The sequence below is a fragment of the Triturus cristatus genome, chromosome 3_2 (assembly GCF_964204655.1).
Source record: "Triturus cristatus chromosome 3_2, aTriCri1.1, whole genome shotgun sequence".
In the NCBI taxonomy this organism is placed as follows: Eukaryota; Metazoa; Chordata; class Amphibia; order Caudata; family Salamandridae; genus Triturus; species Triturus cristatus.
Window position 1 is genome coordinate 416,957,191 of NC_140584.1, and position 18,479 is coordinate 416,975,669.

At 44.9% G+C, this 18,479-nt stretch overlaps 1 protein-coding gene across 10 annotated transcripts in view; it reads right to left on the reverse strand.

The window, feature by feature from the left end:
- The window catches only part of ZMYM4 (zinc finger MYM-type containing 4), a 1,418,124-nt gene that overhangs the window by 822,835 nt on the left and 576,810 nt on the right, over positions 1-18,479 (reverse strand). For all 10 annotated transcript variants that reach the window (XM_085648002.1, XM_085647995.1, XM_085647996.1 and 7 more), the window contains one exon: positions 8,113-8,374. In XM_085648002.1, the coding sequence (XP_085504128.1) occupies positions 8,113-8,374 (262 nt within the window). The remainder of the gene's footprint in view (positions 1-8,112; positions 8,375-18,479) is intronic.

The following is an 18,479-nucleotide window of genomic DNA, read 5'->3' on the forward strand; positions in this document are numbered from 1 at the left end:
TAGAGGTGGGCGTCGATTTTCTCGGCGCCGGTGAGACATCGAGTCGAGGGGCGGTAATGGCCGTCGACGTCTTCGATGAGTGTGGCTTTGGTGGTGCCGTTGACGCGGTGTGAGACGCAGCAGGCAGCTTGACCTTTGGGGTCGGAGCCGATCGCGTCGGTGCCGGGAGCCGAGTAGGTTTGGTGGCACCGAAGGTCTTTTTCCTTATGTCGACTCCGACATCGGCCGACTCGAGCTCGGCACCGAAGTCTCGTTTGGTGCGCTCGGTGCCGACGGGTTTTGCTGGCGTCGAAGGTGTGGTGGGCCTCGATCCGACCAGCGCTACTTTCGGTTTCGGTTTCAGTTGAACCAATACAGCTTTTGGTTTCGGTTTCGAAGAAGGGAAACCAGCCGGTTTGGGCATTAATGGCTGCCGCTGAATGTCCGTGGCCGGGCCCGAGGGCGGGGCCGAAGAACTGCGGGATAGGTCTTGGGTAAGGCCGGAAGGCGATCCCTCGACCGGAGCCATAGACTGTTGCACTGGAATTTCCTCAGTCTGTACGGGTAGGCCTTGCTCGTCATCGGAGCTACTCTCTTCGGCCCCTAAGGCCTCATTGTAGTCTCCTACCTCGGTGTCGTCTTCATCTCTGCGAAAGAGTGTTTCGTCGACGTCTTCCGATCCGGAGTCATGTTCGGAAGCGGGACTGGAGGGTAGGTTCTCCACTTCTTCGACATCTTCGGTCTCGGCGCTGAAGATGTCGGCCGGGGCCGGTGCCGCTTGCTGCGCCTCGAGTCTCGCCGCTCGTCGATTCCGGAGAGTCTTCTTGGATCGAAATCGGGCACAGGCCATGCATGTAGATTCGTCGTGATCCAGTGAAAGGCATTTGTTGCACACCGGATGGACGTCGATGTGGGGATATTTCGCATTGCATACAGGACACCGCTTGAATGGTGTCCTCGATTCCATCGTCGATGTTCGGGTCGATGGTCAGGTAAGATGCGAAAAGGTTGGTTCTGGAAGTTAGTAAACTAACAAAGATACTATCGATACCGATCAGGAACAGTACCGACGCGAACTAAAGGCCTTGAAAAAGTTTTTCCTAACTTGAGTCAAGATAAGCACATCCGAACCCAATGGCGGAAAAAAACAATCTGAGGATGGAGAGGATGCCCATGCGCACTGTAGTCCAGGGGAGGAGTCACCTATCCCAGGATACTTCTAAGACTCTTCCAGCACAACAACGTGCAAACATCCGGACCCAACACTAGGCGGCGATCTATGCACAGATATGAATTCAGCAGCCCACATGCCTCGAACTTTGGCTTTCTTTGTTTGAAGACCTTCGGAATCATACGCGGACACTACAAACATTCCTCAACATCTTAGTCGGACAGGCACCAAAGACAACCATCCGGAAAAAAACAGATCCTCTTACCCAGGCATGCCTCCTAGTTGCTCCTTGTCAGCTTGGGACTCTCCGTCGGCGGCGCCAGACGAGGCGTCGGTGACTTCAGAGGCGCCGGTGACTTCAGGGCTGGCGTCGATTGAGATCCTTCAGGGATGGTTGTAGGCACCGCGTGAAGTCGAGACAGCACCAGAGAATATTTCATACCTCCCTCCTGGGACTGCATCGGCGTCCAGAACTCTGGCATCAGGAGGGGCCAACTCAGGGTCATTAGCATAAATGGCATAAAAGGTGCCTGGGCATAATGAGGTAGCAAGCCCATATTAAAAGATAGCTGTCCCATGGGGCCAAAAGGGGCACCAGAAGGGTTAGCCGCCCTGGCAAACATGCTATACATCACATTTAAGAAATGCGAAGGATCCGTACCTGGAGCCGGAAAGGGTGGGTACAGATCTGGTACCGCCTGCTCAGGAACAATTCAAGGCTGTAAGACTGAATCTGGCTGCGGTGCCGGAGACACTGGAGCCGGAGTGGTCTGAAGCGAAGGCGTTGCTTCCCTGGGCGTCGGAGAGCCCCTAGGAGTTGGAGTGTGAGCCGGAGTCACCTGAGGTGAAGGCGAAGGCAAGACTTGATCCTTCCTATGAAGCCGTAGAGCTGGGGACACCGACTTTAGGGACTTGTCCTTAGAAGAATGCCAGGATCCATGACAACGCTTCTTCTTAGGCTTCTCTCGACGACTTCGAGGTGTGTGGAGTCGGTGACTTGGACTTAGATCTCATCCTTCTTCGGCCCCTCTTCTGCTTCTTCGACCTGACTATGAACAATTTGGCTTTCCTTTGTTTGAAGACCTTCGGAATCATACGCGGACACTACAAACATTCCTCAACATCGTAGTCAGACAGGCACCAAAGACAACAATCATGGGGGTCCGTGATGGACATATGACCCCCACATTCCCAACAAGGTTTAAAGCCTGATTTCTTCTGAGCAGCCGTCGCACTGCTACAATTACAGATGAGCCTGAAACATTCAAACACTAAGAAATGGAAAGTCCTGGTAAAAATTGTTACGCATCGACAGCGTGGAAAAAAGGGAGCCGACATCAGCATGCCGACGAGGTCTTATTGCTCCGATGATGTTACGCAGGGTCGCAAGCAGATCCGTTCCATTATGACGTAGACGTGGGACAGCTATGGAGAAATGTTTCAGTGGAATGCTGTGCAAGGAGTAATTCAAAAGGTGAGGAATCCACAGGCAGATGCATCGATCAGAAATTAAATGTTCCTGAACCGTGAGTGCTTGCGTGTTTCACCACGTTCTGTGTTGACCATAAGTCTCTTATTGCGAGTATCTTCACATGTTCTACCCTCCCTATATGTGAGGTGTCAGTCTTCCCACAGCTTGAGACGATTCGTAGTTCAAACAATCCAGAATTGTCCGCATGTGAAGACTTGCATTTGGAATGAGGTAATTTGTCATCGTCCCTGATAATCTCATGACTGTTCACTCTTAGAGATTGTGACGTTCATGAACTCTTCAAATGATGGCATGCACCCTCTTTGCATTGGGGTAATTCATTGCATTGGTTGTATTCAGGTTTGTTCCCAAAAATACCTTTTTGGTGTCTGAGACGGGATACGATATTCCCCAACTTGTAGTGAGCTCCAGCTTGGGTAATAGTGTTACCTGCAAGCTGTAGTTTACTTGCAAGCTGTAGTTTACACTGCTAGCAGTTTGCTTTACTAACCAGTCGCCCAGGGAAGTGTACACATGAATTGCTGCTCTTATCGGTGTTGCTACCACTGTAAGTGTCTTTGTGAATACCCTGGGTACCAACTGTATGCCAAATGGTATTACCTTGAACTGGTCCTACTTGCATTGCACATCTTAGGTGAAAGTCAAGTAACGGTACGTGCAAAAATGCCTCTTTGAGATCTACTGTTGCCAAGTCGTCTTGTCTCCCCTTTTCTGCAATGGAATAACATCCTGTAGTATTGTCATTTGAAATTTTTGCTCATTTATATATCTCTTGACAAATCTTGGGTCTCGAATAGGAAGCACAACGAAGTCTTGTTTGAGAACCAGAAAGTAAACAGAATGCACACTTGTTTTCTCTGCTGATGCGGGTCCTCTTGTGTTGCATTCTGTAGCATCAGCTGTAATACATCATCTTGAAGAATCTCCATTGCTCTGCTTGGAGTTCATGATGTTTTGGACATTTGTTTGGTGGTTTTTTATTTTTTAGGTAGTCAATACAATAACTGTCTTACAATATTTACTAATCACTTGTTCATGGCGATATACTTCCTGGCACCGAGAAAATCTTTTAAAACCCATATAATAACAGCCTCTTCTCCTAATTCTGTGTCGTGCTGCAGGAGTTGCTTTGGTTCTTGCTCTAGTGTTGCCTCGGTCTGTGGTCTTTTAACCCCTAGGACTTTTGACTTTATGTAGAGCTAAACTGTCCTTGAAAGCCTTCTGTTGCCGCACAAGGCCTTCGATTTCGGCCCTCAAAGCCTTCTCGATCATGAAAATGTGTGCATTTTCCGTGGGCACCTGTCCCTTTACGATACGCTCCGAGGTGCCCTCTATGATGTTAAATGAAATCAGGATCTCGATCAATGCACCTTCGCAGCCAAAAGCGGAAAAACAATCTAACATGACTGGCAGGGGGAATGTTAGATTACCACAGACATACAGGGGCCCGCCTAGGTCTACCCTCATACACTAAACAAGAAAAGTTTACCTATACAAGACACTTCCGTCCCCAGCCACTAGATGGCAGAATGGTACAAAGCTTGTGAACCAAAAAACGATTTCATGATGCGAAAATCTCAACAAGCAAGAATGACATTAACTCTGCACTTACAAAGCAGGGATAGGGAAATGTTACTTGCCAATACCTATAGTCCTCCAGCACTGATTTAGTTAATAGATTTAATATTCAAATACGCTGTCGTCATCTGGATGGAATTCTTCGAAAACTTTACACAACAGCAGTATTAGAATGCACTCGTGTACATTCAGACTAAAAGAAAAATACCCACCTCATTGAAATACGCTGAACCCCAGTATGACACTCAAAACAGTCTGGAAATCTATAAAGAATACCAAAGCTATAGAACACTCCAGGATTAGATTCTTTTTTATTCCCATGGTAGAATCAAAAATTTAAAAAATCAGAACATCAGTGGGGAAAGATGCAAGAACCTTGCCTCACTGAAAAATGTTGCAGCATTGCTTGTCCCACAGTTAACTCATTTTAGGTACTGGGGATCTAGGCTGCAATGCCTGCCAAACATATGAGTGGTGTTCTATGTTGCTACTTTGCTGAGACACTGAATGAGTATTACTAAAAAAATGCCTATAAAAGTAAACACCATTCATGTGGATTAAGCAGTACATTTCCAAGAAAAGTGTGTCTGAAGTGCGATAGAAGCAGCCAACCATCATATAGTGCCCTGTTTTGAGGGTTCACACCGTTGTAGTCCCAAAAAGTTATAAACAACCAGTACAACGATCTGAAGGCTTTAGTAGAAATAAAACTTTAGATTCTTTGAGGTAAGAGTGAAAAGCTCTCAGCAGGCTGTGTGGGATTTTGATAAGAAGACGACAGGCTCAGTGAAATGGAAGTTGGCTTCCACCTATGGGATAAACTGAAGATTCATGCATACAGTTGAGCTTGTCCTTAGCATAGCATATGAAAGGTTGTTTAGTAAAGAAAGCTTCCATGTCGCTAAGAAGTCTGAAAGATGTGAGCACAAGCAACAGAGATATTTTTCAGTTCAGATTTTTCAGGTGCACTTTATGTATAAGCTACAAACTGGAATCCATGCGATTGGGTAAAACTAGGTTTGGCTCCAAAGCTATATACAGCTTGCTTAAGCAAGGGTATACTCCCAGGTAGTAGAAAATTGATGAGCTAAAAGAAAACCAACTCTGGGCTTAGCTATCTTCTGTACTTAGAAATTCCTGCCAGTTGATTTGTATAGACATGTATCTGAGTAAAGCGTTTGACAAACTCCGTAAGTATTGCTCACGATAAGACAAGCGGACAGAGGGTGAAACCACTGCACTGACACCAAAAGCTAAATCTTTTCACACAAGTGTATGTCAAGATTACAGATGTAATATTGAAGTCTCAAGCCATCTGGGATAGCTAATGAGCTAGTCTCATCAGGAATCGCTAATAAGCGAGCCTCAAACTACTCACAAGCTAGGACATCATGTGCAATGATGTTGGGTGCCGATGAAGATTCTGCTCTTCATTAGGAGCACCAGGTGGACTAGGCAATTAGAGATGGACTATTTTAGTCTAAGGAGGTCTGTGTAACGGAACTCAGGAACCCCGGCATGCAATATGAAAGACGTTAATTACCTGCAACTACAGTTCTCCAGTGTTGATTAGCAGGGTTCAAACATTAGAATATTTTACTGAGGGACTCCCATCTCGACGACGGGGAATGATTCAGGCATGTAAATCTATGGAAGATTCCAAATACTGGCTAAATTCATATACTTTAATCATTCCTAGTTGTCCAGCTGGGAGTCCTACATTACCAATTACCTACCAACACAAATCCCCTTAGAAACAGCTTAAACCATGCCATTTTAGTAGCAAAGGAGGAAAGTAAGTTGAGTGGTTCTAATTTCGACTCCACCTAGAGGCTTATATGCTTTAGATTGCTATAGTACTAGTGTGAGAGGATACAATAAGCCTCTGTTTTAGAGGAGGAAGAAGCACAAGTAATCTATGAAAAATACTAATGCTGTAGAACTGTAATTACAGGTAGCTTTTTTTTAACCAGCCTAAGAGGACAGAGTAAAAGAGCAGCAGCAATCAGTCTTGATCTGCGCCTTTGTGGGAGACCAACGGCCATTAACTTTCTCGACTGAGTAACTGAAGGACTTGGTACAGTCAACATACAATTTCAAGAATCTAAGGATGTCCAACTGGTTGTCGCCACTATGTAATAATTTTTTTTTAAACTGTTTCTCGGCCATCTAAGGCTAAAGCAAAAAACTATGCATTTTAGCACAGGCTGGAAAGCCGAGGGTAAACTACATGTGCTGAGGCACATGTTTAACAGCCCAGCCACATATGACCTGGAATTGTTTAAAGACATGGTCTCCTCCAAGCTTATTTATCAAAATAAAAGTTCCAACTTACTTTATGCTTATTGGTGCCCTGTGCAAAAAGCTGGCACAATATTGGAAGCCATGAAGCCTTGTCTTACAGGCAGCGTGTTTATTGGATAGCATTGGGAGGTGCTCAGAACTAATGCAATGAAAACCCTTTAGGACTGTTTTTAAATTACTTTAGGAAGACAAAACCTATAGGATTGTTTTTGGTTTGCCTTTTAAGTCTAGCCAAGCATACTGGAATGTCGCTTAGTAAGTCAATCACTTCAGGTAAAAGCAACCTTTGCATTCACGCCAGTAGCCCGATGTATACGAGAGACTCCCGATTTCTGAAGCCAGCATGGCTTTATTTCACGAGTCTCACGTCTATAATTGATCATTGGGGGAAATACTATCCCACGACTTTTTTCTCCATTATCTCCCACTTCTCAGTTTGAAAATGTTAGCATGTATGCCTGAACTGTTACCAGCTCAGAAAAATCCCAGATAGAGGGAAAAACACATTTTTAATGTAATTTCCCATGAGGGCACAAACAATACAGCTAAGGAGGAGGATTACCACACTTCATGAGGCACTTGAAACCTTGCAGATAAATACTAACTGGGTCTTGAGGATCGCCTATAATAAATTTAAGGCGATAGTAGAAAAAATTAAAAAAACTGAAACTGGCATCTAAAGCGATGGAGTGACATTTGCAAACAAGCCCACTCTCAAAGTACAGTAGGCACAAGATAATTACTCGGTGTTCATTTCGAACAAACTCAGGAATTCAGAGGAAAGTGAATGACTTTCAAAACTAAAGCCTGTTAAATTTAGACCGCTGCCCGTTTTCGAATCAAGAAACCATCCCCACTGAGGTGGGATCACAACTTTGGTCACAAACCAATGATGCATCCCTTTTCAAAACTGTTGATGGGAGGGCGTGCTCATTTCACACACTCCTATTTGTGATTCAGAAAGGGGCACAAAAACGTCTTTTTTTACATCGTGGTTGTGAATCCTCAGAGTTTGTGAATCAGAGGGCTTGCAAATGAAAAACAGCTTTGTACATCTAACATCTAGTTGCTTTGATCAGTGTGAAAGCACAGAATAATGTGGAAACTAGTTATGCAGGCTAAAGAGGGCACTACAAAAGCATAGAGAAATACTGATAACAGAATGTTCAAAACATTCAGTCAAATAACTTTCATTGCTGCAACAAAACAATAAGAGTGGGAAATGAACGAAGAAAAACAAATAAAAACTGCATATTTATTGGAATTCAAATTCCTGTTCCTAGATTTTCATTCTGGGTTAACCAGAAATTCAAAAATACACATTTTGGAATGCTACGAACTAATAAACCAGGCTGGACTACATGAAGATGGTAGTATCCGTTGGAAACGTCATGCTGAGTTAAGCAAGTATTTACATTATTTGTAAAAATGAACTGCAGGGCGGTGGGACTCGAGCAAAATACGTGCAAGAAACAGTAATGAGGGCACAATAGGGCAGTTTAAAAAATATACGTCTTTAAATTTGTTACTAACTGCAAATTTTCAACACATTTTTCAACAAAGACATTCAAACAAAAGTATGGTATACTTTGAGCAGCTGGCGCATGTTTTCTTGGTCATGGAAAGTGGTCTGGCGGCTGGAACGGTGTAGCCAGTGAGGCACAGTGTGGAACAGAAGAGCTGGGTAGATCCTTTCCGCTGGTAAGCAGTCTGTCCTTTCTGGAGAACTTTCTTGCAGCCAGAGCAAGAAACTCGCACAGCTGGAGGTGGAATGGCAGGGACAGCAGGAATAGATTTGTTCATGGAAGGCGAGACAACAGGTGGCTGCAAATTACTCGAAAGCTGAGGAGCTGCAAGGCAAAAAGAATGCATGAGGAACCAATGCACACTCGGAAAATTAAGATTACCTTTAGTGTTACCACGAGGCCTTCGACTTTTACAGATTATCAATCAGTGAGTATTCCTGGGTACCAGCGATAAGACCACAAAAGCGTCTATACTACTGTTTATTAGACTCTGAATGCCCCCTTCCGTGTATATATTACAACCTCACCAGGACTCTTCGATAATAAGAAGCCAGTACATGTTTGAGAGATGGCTGAGAGGTCGACATAAGGACGCTGGTAATAGGAAAGAGTGTACAGACTAAGAGAAAATGAGAATCCACTAAAATAACTATCCTACTCACACATCCTTACTATTTTCTACTAAACATGCAGTTAGATTGTAAAGTAAAAGGTCACATCTAGCAGCTTTAGAAAATAGATTTTGAAGAACTGTCTGTTGAAAGAGCAGTGTCAGCAGAATGCATGTGAGGAGTCCCCATTGACACCCAACATGTGTATATGACAAGATATTCCTGGAGAATCTCACAGCTACAACCTTAGCCCTGGTCAGGCATGCCGGACAAAGTGAAGGTTGTGCTCCAAGGAGAGTGTAGGAATGAGCGAGGCATAATATCAACCATCCGGCAATAGGGGGCGAAGAAGCCCCCATGCCGATATATTTTTCCACCAAGGTCACATATAAGTGGTCTGTCAATGAAAATCTTTTATTCTGTCCAGATAACAGGGCAACAAGTGCCTAACAACAAAAATGTGCACAAAGTCCTCAACTGAAGTAGCTTAAGGGCGTGGAAGGACCATGAGGAGGGGGGGGGGGGGGGGGGGGGGGGGGGGGGGATTAAACTAGTTCATAGTAAACTCGAAATAATATGTTCAAAGGAAGCCTGACTCTGGATGGAAAACCACTGTTTTTATATGGAACAGTGAAGAACTCTGAACCAGCCAGAGTTTGTGCCCCTTTAAGATGCTGTGACTAAAAAGTAGGCAGTGTTCTAAAACTGAGATTTCAAGGTACAAGATGCCACTGGCTCAAACATATTGCTTTGGCCAAACAGGGGTCACAGGGGACAGTTTGATGTATTAGAGGGAACAAAGGCTTTAGTCGCCTCACGTCTCAACAGCACTGGAGAAGGACTCCGCAGGTTTATTATGGTAGGCAACTACAGGTTCAGGGTAGGACTTACTGTTTACCCACCTGCACCATTACATTTACTGAGAACGTTTGGGGGTGATGCGGTTTACCAATTCCCAAAATTGAATAGCAGCAATAAAAACCTCCAGCCGATGCACGTTAAGAAAGGTCAATACGTCTAGAACCATGCTTTCAAGCTGAGCTACGTTATGAAGAAATGTGGCGTTCTTATTTCTTCCATGGACAAACGGTTTCTATCTAGGAGAGGTGAACATGATCCCTTGTGCTGTGGTTGAAGTATGTCAAAGTACTGAATCTTGTAAAGGCAGACTGAAGCAACTTTGTATTTTCCCTTAACTTCTCAAGTACCCTCGGAACGACGGTGTTTGGACAAGAAAGGAAAACCATACAGAAATGCCCTGGTCTAGTAGGACAAGGGCACCGAATCGAACGACCCTCATGCCGCTCAAGAAGCAAATCTGCTGCATTTGAATTCATTTGCAAAGGCAACAGCCAATGAATGAATTCAAGAACTTAAAAAGGAGATGAAACCCACTGCAACATATGATTCCACAGCTGTAGGTGTTCCTTCATTCACGGATTTCAAATGTGGCAGTGGATTCTATTAATCTGGACTGTCAACATTCAAGATCTAAGCACTGAAGGAAGATGATGGATTTTCCTCTGAACTACCGAAAGAAATCTTGACTACAAAAAAAAAAATATCCAACATCCCTTAAGGTATCAGTGCACCCTCAGCCTACAAACCAGGTGCTTCTAGATAGACCTTTTAATAGTACCTCACAGAGTCAGGCATGCGCCGGAGAACAACTCCCAAGCAGGACATACAGAGGCTATAAAAGCAACCTGCACCAAAACGATGAGGGTATGAAAGGAGTGGCTAGAACAACAAGACACTTAGCTTTGGGAACAAGGTCTTTGTGATGGCTATAGTCTAACCTCAGGTTCCTTACATTTAGAATACCCTCTGGATTCTGAAGACTTTTTAGCTTACTCTGCACACCAGTATGTGGTGTTGCAGGGCTCCTTGTCAACCCTGCTCTACCCCATAAGTAACGGCTGGTGCCACATATAGGTGCTAATCAAGCTCATTGATTGTCAGTTTCTTTCTGGACATTGTCCGCACCCTCGGAAGTGGAGCCCAAAAGAGCACGTTACATACGAAAATAAGTTACTTACCAGTAACTGGTTCTCCATTATTGGTATCTTTCATAGAATCCCATGCTTGCATCATTCCCCGAAGTGGGAGTCCCACAGTACATTAAAAAGCAGTAAGTATTGACCTTAACATTGAAGTTAATGGAAAAAAAATATTGACTTTAAAATCAAATCTTGTCCTAGTCAATAGGAATGGTCCAAATTCCAGCCAATCAGGAGACAGCACCCTCTAGAACCCTCCACAGAGGCTCCAGGCTCTCAGATTTTCAAGCAAAAGAGAAGTTTAAGTGTACAAATGTAGCCAGGGAAAGGAGGGTGGGTCGCATATGAATCTATGAAAGATACCAACACTGAAGAACCACAGTTACAGGTAAGTGACTTATTTCCTTCTCCAGCATTGGATCTCTCATAAATTCACATGCTTGAATCCAAATAGATAGCAGTATACTATATGCATGTATGCATACATATAAGGCATGTAGAAAAACATACGCAACCCATGTATGTTGTAAAGTGAAACAAATATATACACACATTTAAATAGCTATATTACCATATACACGTGTGTATATATATCTCACAGCAAAGGGATTTGGTTGGAAAAAACCCAGGCGAGCCCACTCAGTCGGTCAAAGCAGTTAATTCTCTTTAGGACAGAGGGGGGGGGGGGGGTGCGTCCTACAGCTGTGTCAGTGTTGCTTGCGGCTTCCAACCAGCAAAGCTGTGTAAACGTGTGACTGCTGGACCGGGTTGCTACTCTGCAAATCTGTTGTATAGGCACACTGGCAAAAAGGGCTGTTGAAGAGGGAACAGCCCTCGTTGAGTGGGCTTTCGCTGTGGAAGAAAGTGGTTTGCCTGCTTGTTGATGGTATAACTGAATAGCTGCTGATATCCATCGCGCTGTGGTCTGTTTAGTAACTGGATATCCTTTCCTGACATTCCCATGTGTCAAACAGTTGGTCTGTCCTGCGAATGCTGGCAGTCTTTTGCAAATAGAATTTTATACATCTCTTGAGATCTAAGGAGTGCAATGATCTTTCCACTGATGACTGGTTCATTTAAATGAAAATCCGAAGTAACCTTAGGGATGAAAGTAGGACTTGTGTGAAGTAACACAGAGTCCTTTGAAGAAAAGGGTGACTAATAGTAAACGCTTGTATGTCTCTTACTCGTCTAGCTCATGTAAGAGTCAGCAGAAGGGACATGTTATATGTGATGTACCTTAGCTATGCACTAGAAATGGGCTTAAACAGTCCTTTCATAAGTTGAACAAACACAATGTCAAGATGCCAAGGCGGATGTGGCCGCTTTATTAGTGGGAACATGCTAAACAGTCCTTTTAGAAATTGTTTTATGATTCTTGAGGAGAAGAGGGACTGTGACCTATTATGCCGTCGAAATCTGGATATCGCGGCAAACTATGCCTTTATGGACGAGTAAGAGGCTGCACTTTGCCACCTGGTGGAAAAAAGGTAGTAACTGCTCTGGTGGTGACTGGATAGGATGCACCTCAGAGCTTCAACACCACTGACACAATCTCTTTCATTTGAGTTTATAAGTTTTGATAGTGGGCTGTGCTTTAGCATTAGCAAGGACTTCCCGACAATCAGCCAGGATCGCTAGACCAGCAAACTCGGTGTTCAGGAGCCAAGCAGACAATCGAAGAAATATCTGGTCTGGATGATGGACCTGGCCGTGATTCATCATCAACAGGTTCGGTATTGGTCGTAACCGAATGGTTTTGCACTCAGAGAGAAGGAGGATCTCCATGAACCAGAACTGGCAAGGCCCCCTGGGTGCTATGAGCAGTATTCGGCACTGTTCCTTCTTCATTTTCTGGAGCACCCTTGGAATTAAAGGAATCTGAGGTAAAGTGCAAGTATATATCTTTGACCATTTGATCAAAAATGCATCCCCCCACAATCCCTGTTGGGGTAGCCAGCTGATGAAGTACTGGCATTTGCGGTTCTGACTGGTCACAAATACGCCCAAATGTGGTTTGCTCCACAACTGAAAGAGGTGATCCAACATTGGTTGGTGCAGTTCCTGCTCATGAGTGACAGAGCTTGCCCTGGTTAGGGAATCTGCAAGAATATTGGCCACTCTCGGAATATGATCAGCTATTAAGATTATCTGGGGTTGAATTGTCCATTCTCATATTTGTTGAGCTTGCAGTCGATCTTGTTCCACCCTGTTTGTTCAGATAATGCATACTTGTAGTACTATTTGTCCTTATTAAAACTGATGCTCCTGCGATTTTTGAAAGAAAGGACTTCAGAGCCAGGAAAACAGCTTTGAGTTCCAACAGATTGATGTGCAGGGACGGTTGATGTATGTCCCATTTGCCCTTGACCGTTAAAACCCTGCAGATGTGCTCCCCAGCCTTCAAGGGAGGTGTCTGTCATAATTACGTGTTGCGGTGAGTCTATCAAAAAAGAATGGCCTGTGGCTATGTTCGGGGTGTGTGTCCAGCATTGAAGTGCATTCTTCATCTGTGGGGTTATCTTTATGATATCCGCGAAGGACCCCGAGATCTGTAACCACTGACTGTCTAGTTCCTCCTGTAAGGGTCTCATGCGCAAGCAACAGTTGGGAATGCAGGAGGACAGCATTCCCAGTAGCACTTTGTACTTCTGTACTGAAATTGACTTTGTTTACGAGGAATCGAGTTGCCAGCCTGCGTATCTTGTCTTGCCTTTCCTGTGAAGCAAAGGCCTTTGTTGTGTGTCTATAGTTGCTCCTAAAACGTTCTGAGCCTCGAGGGGATTAGTTGAGACTTTGGAACGTTGATGGACAGGCCGAAAGACTGGAAGAGACACAGAAATTCCTGAGTATGACTCCTTGCCACTGTAAAAGATTTTGCCTTTATGAGGCAATCATCGCGGTAAGGGAAAATTTTAATCTCTGCTCGTCACAGATGAACCGTCACTGATGCTAGAACTTTGAACACTTGAGGTGCCGAACAAAGGCCAAAGGGCAGAACCCAGAACTGATAGTCTGTGTCGGGGTGAATGGGGATGTGGAAATTGGTGTCCTGAAGATCTAAAGTAGTAATGTGATCCCCTTGATTCACAAATTGAAACGCCACCTCAACATGCAAAAGGCCTGTTCTTTCAGGAATTTGTTGAGGTGACGTAGGTCCCAAATGGGGCGCCATTCTCCTGATTTCTTTCTTATGAGGAAATATTTTGAAGAAAATCCTGTCCCTCGCTGAGCACTTGGTACCACTTTGATCACTCCCTTGTGCAACATGATGTTTATCTGAGAGAGTAGTACTGTTCGATGAGAAGGTGGCGGACCCAGAGGTGGGCAACTTGGAGGCATCTGTTGAAATTCCAAAACGTGACTGTTGGAAACTATATTAAGGACCTATCTGTCCGTTGCTCTCATAGACCATGTGGGGAGGAAACAAGAAATCTTTCCACCAACTTAGAAGGAATTGGTGTGACTTGTGGCCGACACCAGAGGTACGTCACTGCTTTTCGGAGGAATCTCTGCCTCTGAAGGCTTTTTTCCTCTATAGTGCTTGTAGGAGGTGGCAGGGGGCTGTTTGTACGACTGCTGATGCTGTTGTGTTGACGAGTATGTGGATTTTCCCGGATACAGTAGGAACTGTTTGTATTGGTTATAACCTCCTCGAAAGGAAGACGAGCCGCAGCCTCTAGCTCCACGAAAAGGCTGTCTTTTAAATTGAAGGGTGCCTACACCTTCGCTGTATTTGTATTCTTCTTAATCGACTGTAGCGCTTTGTCAATGTGTTGGCCAAACAGGGATTCACCATCATAAAGCATATCAATGACCTTAGTTTGTACTTCCTGGCGAAAAGAAGCAGCACTTAACCATCCTTGTCGTCTTAGGACTGCCGCCCCAGCCAACTACCGGAAACCTGTCAACATCACATCTATAGCAAAATTAATAATCTCGGCCAAGATTCTTTCCCCCTCCTGAAGAATCTTTCTTGCTTCTGCCCTTGAGCCCTCAGGCAGCAGATCAATGAACGGTGATATCTCATACCACATTTGGCAGTCATATCTACCTAGAATAGCGAGTGAGTTCACTGCCCTAACCGTGGTCACTGCTATAGTAGAGAATTTCTTGCCAATGGTATCCAGACGTCTCCTGTCCCTGTTAGGAGGGGCAGACAAGGGTGAAGCAGGATTTCTTGCACGATGTTGAGCCGCTTGGAAAATTACTGAATCCGGCTTTGGATGCCCTATGAGGCAGACAGGCGAGTTGTCAGGCGCCTCATATTTCTTTTCCAGCTTAGGTAAGAATGCTGGGATGGAAGCCGGTGTCCGCATTACCTTCAGGACTTCTTCCCAAATAAAATCCACTATGGGGATTGAACAAACCTGACTGCCTGTTCATTAAAATAGTATAGGAAACAGATTGTTTGATGACCATGGGTAGCTGAAATCTTTTTGCTGCTCTTTCCATGACTGTATGAAAACCTCATATGTCTTCCGGTGGAGAATCTACCGGAGGTGGGGTTGGCAGATGGCATCTGTATTTGGTAATCGTCCCATTCGTTAGGTAGAGATACTTCCTAGTCCTCCTTCCTCTTTCGTCAGTAGTGTGATGCTCCTGACCCTGTGGTTGCGGTGCTGAAGGCATTGGAGAAAGAGGAGGTGATCCTACTATCAAAGGTGGTCAAACAATCTGAGTTTGAGGGACTGAGGTAACTGGTTCTGATGGTGGGAATCTGCTGGAGTAATCTTCCACCATGTGCTGTAGATTGGATACCAGGGAAACGGGCATTTGAATAGTTTTCTCCCTCTGCGTATTTTGGTTGGGATCCTGAGGGTAGTAATACTCATCATCCTACTGATGGCATTTTATCCTGAGGTCAGAAGGGTTGTGAGCCACACTAGACATGCCTTCATCAGATTTTTCTTCCTCTTCATACCCATGGTCAAAAAGTTCTTCTGGAGGACAGGGGGGAACCTTACTACGAGAGGTGTGAATAGGAAGGATTATTTCTTGTAAAGCTTTTTGTTAGGGCTGGGAAGCAGTAGATGAGAACAGTGTCCTTGGCGACTTGTACATTCGTCAACGAAGAATCAGATCCTATTACCCTTTTCTGCGGGCAAGATCGCAGTCGAGAACCGTAGTCGAAATCAAGCAAACCATAGAGGCTGTCGACTGGGTCTTCGTCAACTATTCTGCCGTCAACATCTTTGGCGTGGAGGTTAGTCGACACAAGTCTGTGGACGTAGACCATGGGTCCGTTGACGAGGCTACCGTCGACGGGAGATTCTTATTCTTAAGGGCCGCCGATAACCTCAGCAGCGATTATCCATCCGCCGATGAATCCCTCAACGACAATACTTTTTTAGTTGCCGTAGAAGGCCTCACTTTTACCGAAACTATGGTCGACAGATGTAGACTAGGACATTATGAGCTTAGTCTGAGGAGATAAGGTCGACAAAGTGGTTGTGGCAACAGAAGCTTTCACCGGAAGATGTCTTTACCTTTACCTTAGAAGAGGTAGTACAAGGTGTAGAGGGCACGGAATGACCCTTGTGAGAGGCAGGTTCCCTGCTGGAGGAAGAGGGCTGATAATCAGATTTCAAAGAATGATGCGGTTTCTTAAGCACCTTTGCAGCCTTAGGGGACACCAATTCCACCTCACTTGACCTCTTTTTGGAAGCAGCAGTTTTGAGGGAGGGATCCCTGTGGTCATCAGACAGAGGATTGTCTTCGGTCTAACTTCTGTAGCCATAAAAGACGACATCCCTCTGTATCTCTCAAAGTTTACTGAGAGAAAGTTATGTAGATTTTACAGTCTCTCACTTGGTCAGGGCGAAGGCAATAAATGCACTTCTTGTGGGGATCATCCGAATGTATTGTCTTGTAATCTGAGCTTCCCACAGGTATCACAATTCCTAACTGGCGACCTCTTAGTAGAAGACATGCTGAGCTTCAAGAAAAAACTTGTTCAGTAGGCCAAAATAGAAAAGTACTGAGCAGAGCTCAGGGAGACACGATTTGCAGTAGAAAATATGAGCACCTGGAGCCTCTGTGGAGAGGGCTCTAGAGTGTGCTGTTGCCAGACTGGCTGGAATTTGGACCATTCCTAATGACTAGGACGAGATATTAAAGAGAATGTTTGTTCTCCATTAACTGCAATGTTAAGGTCATTACTTACTGCTTTTAATGTACTGTGGGACTCTCATTTCGATGACGGGGAACGATTCAAGCATGTGAATCTATGACAGATCCAATGTTGGGGAAATTCAGAAACAATTATTCTAGTAGACACTAGCTAGCTGCAGGTTCCTCACCTTTTGAATATTCTATAGGCATTAGACTAGATCCGGAAACCTTTCAGTAGTACCACTTAGTGACGGTAGGTGTACAGCTCCACACTGACATCATTCTGCTCCAATAAGGACATTCGGAGCCTACTTAGGCATCACTCACAAGCACAGACATCAGATGCTATCGAGACTGTCTGCGCCCCCAGACAGCGCACAAAACGGAAATGTATGATCAGTGTACAGATTCCTACACTTGAAATCTCATGAAATCTCATTACTAAATATAGGCCAAGTACAGAACGGGGATGATTGGAGGGTGGTGAGGAATCTGCAGCAAGAGAGTCTGTACAAAATAGAAAATACCGATGGTAAGCAACTTGTTTTTCTGAATTCTAGCTGCATCCATTGTTCTTTTGCTCACTATGCCACTCCAGTTTGGACCCACCCATATGCAAATCAGTCTTGACCCTTCTCATGGGAATATGCCAACCTCCACTGCCAGGCCAGGTCCTCCCTGGACCAGAAACCAGCATCCTGGAATCAGGACAGGACCACCACATGCTAACGCAGTCATAGCTCCTTTGGTCCTAGTAGAATGAGCATGCAGCGTTTCTGGGACCTGCTTTTATGACAATGAATAGCAGATCTTAATGCGGAGCACAATCCTGCACCACCCAGTTAACTTTGATACTATCTATGCAATAGCCCAGTGCTCTTTTGAGGTGCAAGCAATGGGGAGACTCCATCTTAGAGGGGTGGTGCAGAGCATAAAATGCAGGCAAGGTGATTTTTTGACCGACGTGGAACACTGTCACAACTTTAGGCAAGACCCTTACACACAAGCTGCAAAACCAATTTGTCTGGGGAAAAGGTGGTGTACGATGGGCTAACTTCACTCACACCAATGTTATGGCGACGAGGAACACTGTCTTGAGGGTGAGGAGTCTCAAGGAACCACTGTGGAGCGGCTCAAATAGAATGCACATCAGAAATGTGAGGTCGAAATTCAAGTCCCTCGGTGGAATGACAAAGGGAACAGAAGGAAACAAATGTTCTAAACCTTTCAAAAAGTGCCTACGAACTGGATACTTAAAAGGCTGATCTGGCAACCACATAAAAACTGAAAGATCCGAAAGGTACCCTTTGACTGTGCCCAGAGCAAGACCTTCACAAGCTAGAGACAAAAACAAAACATCTGAAAACTGGAGGGGCTCTATCTGTCGAGCACTGTACCAGTTAAAATTTTGTCCCAACAGGCAGTGTCAGTTTGGTCGAAGGTGTTCCGCAGTGGCGCTGAATGTCCAAGCATGAAGGTGGGGATTGCAAAGGCCCAGGTGCAATACCCTGCCCTGCTGTTGCGACAGCAGATCCTTCTGGAGGAGCAGCTTGAACGAAGGACAGATGCTAAAGTCCAGGAGTTCTGAATTCCATACTCTCCACGTCTAGCCCATGGGCAACACTCAAGGCGGAATGCGTCCCAGAGCGAGAGATGTCTTTTTAAACTCAACCCAACAGAAGTGCTCACACTGCACGTTCAGTG